Here is a 3,392-nt window from a genome sequence, read left to right on the forward strand (position 1 = left end):
GTCTCCTGCATGTCACAGAGGTCATGCGCTACAGCTACTGAGCATGATCTGCTCCACGTTTTCTCTTTCTCTGAAAAAAATGCAATAAGCAGTGGTTTTAACTAAACGATTGGGCAGTTAAGATAAAACTTTAGGAGGGAATACACATATTGACTAGAAGTGAATTGTTAAAATAATGGATTATTTTTTTTGCTTTTACTGAGTTTTATTCTAATAAGCATCATATTTGTCTGTAAATGCCCTTAAGTCTCTATTCTTAATGCCCATAGCACTTTTATAAATTGTGAAATAAAGGAACTTATGTGCATATAGTGACTGCAGGGTTTGAATCTGATTAACAAAATGTTCCTACTCCAGAATTACTAGATAGGGGACATCACTTCCTATACATCCTACCAATAGCACATTCTGTAATTAATAATAAAAATTACAGTGATACTATGAAATCTTAATAATTTGAGTGACAGAGATTTATGTATTTATTATTGTTAATCCTTATCTGAGGATATTTTCTTTTTTTAAAAATATATTTTATTGATTTTTTTTAATAAAACTAAAAAAAAAAATAAGACCGTACCCTTTTATGTAATGATATTTACTTTGAATCTATATTAGTTCACACAAATACTCCATCCATGCTTTTGTTCCGGCCCTCCGGTCCAGTTTAAGAACCCATTGTGGCCCTCGAGTCAAAAAGTTTCCCCACCCCTGCTCTATCCACTGAGCCAAACCAGTCAGGGCAGATATTTTCTTTATTGATCTTTAGAGAGAGTGGAAGGGAGGGGGAGAGAGAGAGAGAGAAACATTGATGTGAAAAAAGGGCCGGAATTGAACTTGGAGTTCCTTCAGTCCGCGGGTCAATGCTCACTACTGAGAAACTGGCTAGGGCCACAGTGATTTAGAATTTCAGTGATTCTAAATAAGAATTTGACTCAGTTTAGCTACATATGCAGTGTAAATTAGTTTTCTGTAAACTTTCGTGTCTAGTTAGGAGAAACTAGTATAGTCAGTGATTTTCCAGATTCAGTAGAAAAATGAAGATTTTGTTCAATTTAAGGGTTCTAAACTTAAAATCTTAGTAAAATTTTTATATAGATTTTAATATTAACATTTCTTTGGACTCTTAGAATTATCATTTACATATTCATTTATACTGCAATATTTACTGTATTTGGAAAGTCACTTGCTTGAAAGTATTCAAAAGTTCATTTTAATTGAGTCAAATTGATTTATCTATGATATTTTTGCCCTTTTGATATTTTAACATTTTTCTAGGAATTTAAAAATAACTAGTTTCTTTGACCTCAAGTTTTTTTTTTCTTGTTTTGTTCTGATTTTTTAATAATTTTAGGTTTTTACAATGGAAATTCTTATCCAGAACCAGCCTTCTATAATCCAATACCATGGAAACCAATTCATGTGCCTCCTCCCAAAGAAGCCAAGGACCTATCTGGAAAAAAGACCAAAAGGCCTGTGATAAGTCAGCCACAAAGATCTTCATCTCTGGTAATTCATAAAGCCAGAAACAATCTGTGCCTTGGAACTCTGTGCAGAATACAAAGATAGATGTGGGAAATGGCATGCTTTTACCTGTAGATATTTAATTTTAAAATCAGAAGTTTTTTTACTGCTCAGTTGGTAGTTCAACATTTGATGTGATTATTGACAAGTTCAAATTTTTGCGTTTATATATGGAGTCCTTAGAATTTATTAAGGAAAATATTTTATACATTTTCATGTTTTTAAATGCTTCAAGATTGATCTTGGCATGTTGTTTTGAAGGATAAGTGACTGACTAACAATTGTGTTTGTATTTAGCTTGGATTAAAACCACTGTGATACCTAATTAAATAAATAAATAAAAGCACTGTGATACCAATAAAGCCAACAATTTTTCTTGTGTTCTTTCATACTGTCTGTTGTTTGTTTGTGTTTGTGCTTATAAACATAGTAAGATTAAGATTAAATCATTCGAACAAGCACTTCTAAAGGGGATGCTCAAGATAACTCAGAAGAATGTAAGTGTTAGAATCTTACAGTAATCAAAAATAGTCTTGTTTGATGGCTTTTCTCTATGTAAATATTTTTAAATAACTAACTGAAGGCAGTTTTATAATAAACAAATGAGGGTTAGGATTTTGAAAGGAAATTTAAAAATATAATTTTTTCCTCTGGATCTTAATTAGTACTCTTGAGACACTAATAATATGCTGTACTTTGTACAAATATATACTATGATTAGTTAGGTTTTTAATTTTAAAATTAGGATTACCAATACATTGTATTTTTTTTGTTTTTTTGTGTGGGGGGGTGGGGGTGAGAGGGCGGGGCCTCAATACATTGTATTTTAATATTCAATGTTAAGTGATATTTTACTGAAGTTGAGATCACAGATCTTATTAATAAATGTTAAGCATAATAGTTCAAAGGATTACTAAAATATCACTGAGCACTTTTATTAAATTTTAAAGATCTGTATCTTTTTGTAAATTCTTTATTGTTCAGATTATTACATTTGTTCCTCTTTTTTCCCCTCATAACTCCCCTCTTCCCAGTTCCTGCCCCACCCTACACCCTCACTCCCCACCCACTGTCCTTATCCATAGATGCACGATTTTTGTCCAGTCTCTTCCCGAATCTCCCACACCCCTTTCCCCCCAAGAATAGTCAGTCCATTCCCTTTCTATGTCCCTGATTCTATTATGATCACCAGATTATTTATTCACTTGATTCTTAGATTCACTTGTTGATAGATGCATGTTTGTTGTTCATAATTTGTATCTTTACCTTTTTCTTCTTCTTCCTCTTCTTAAAAAATACCCTTCAGCATTTCATATAATACTGGTTTGGTGTTGATAAACTCCTTTAGCTTTTTCTTATCTGTGAAGCTCTTTATCTGACCATCAATTCTAAATTATCGCTTTTCTGGGTAGAGGAATTTTGGTTGTAACATCTTGCTATTCATCACTTTGAATATTTCTTGCCACTCCCTCTGGCCTGAAAAGTTTCTGTTGAGAAGTCAGCTGACAGTCTCATGGGAGCTCCCTTGTAGGTAACTAACTGCTTTTTTCTTGCTGCTTTTAAGATTCTCTCTTTCTCTTTAACCCTTGCCATTTTAATTATGATGTGGCTTGGTGTGGGCCTCTTTGGGTTCCTTTTGTCTGGGATTCTCTGCACTTCCTGGACTTGTAAGTCTATTTGTTTCACCAGGTAGGTGAAAAAAGTTTTCTGTCACTATTTTTTCAAATATGTTTTCAATATCTTGCTCTCTCTCTTCTTCTGGCACCCCCAAAATGTTGGTACTTTTGAAGTTGTCTCAGAGGCTCCTTACACTATCTTCATATTTTTGGATCCTTTTTTCTTTTTCTTTTTACAGTTGGGTGTTTTTTGCT

General features: G+C 33.0%; 1 protein-coding gene across 1 annotated transcript in view; it reads left to right on the forward strand.

Annotated features, from left to right (window-relative positions):
• The window catches only part of CCDC34 (coiled-coil domain containing 34), a 22,726-nt gene extending 20,838 nt beyond the window's left edge, over nucleotides 1-1,888 (forward strand). Inside the window, exon 8 of the mRNA XM_006753993.2 lies at nucleotides 1,352-1,888. Within this exon, the coding sequence (XP_006754056.1) occupies nucleotides 1,352-1,566 (215 nt within the window). The 3' untranslated portion in view covers nucleotides 1,567-1,888. The remainder of the gene's footprint in view (nucleotides 1-1,351) is intronic.
• Nucleotides 1,889-3,392: the final 1,504 nt, after the last annotated feature.

The sequence above is a fragment of the Myotis davidii genome, unplaced genomic scaffold, assembly GCF_000327345.1.
Source record: "Myotis davidii unplaced genomic scaffold, ASM32734v1 scaffold330, whole genome shotgun sequence".
NCBI lineage: Eukaryota > Metazoa > Chordata > Mammalia > Chiroptera > Vespertilionidae > Myotis > Myotis davidii.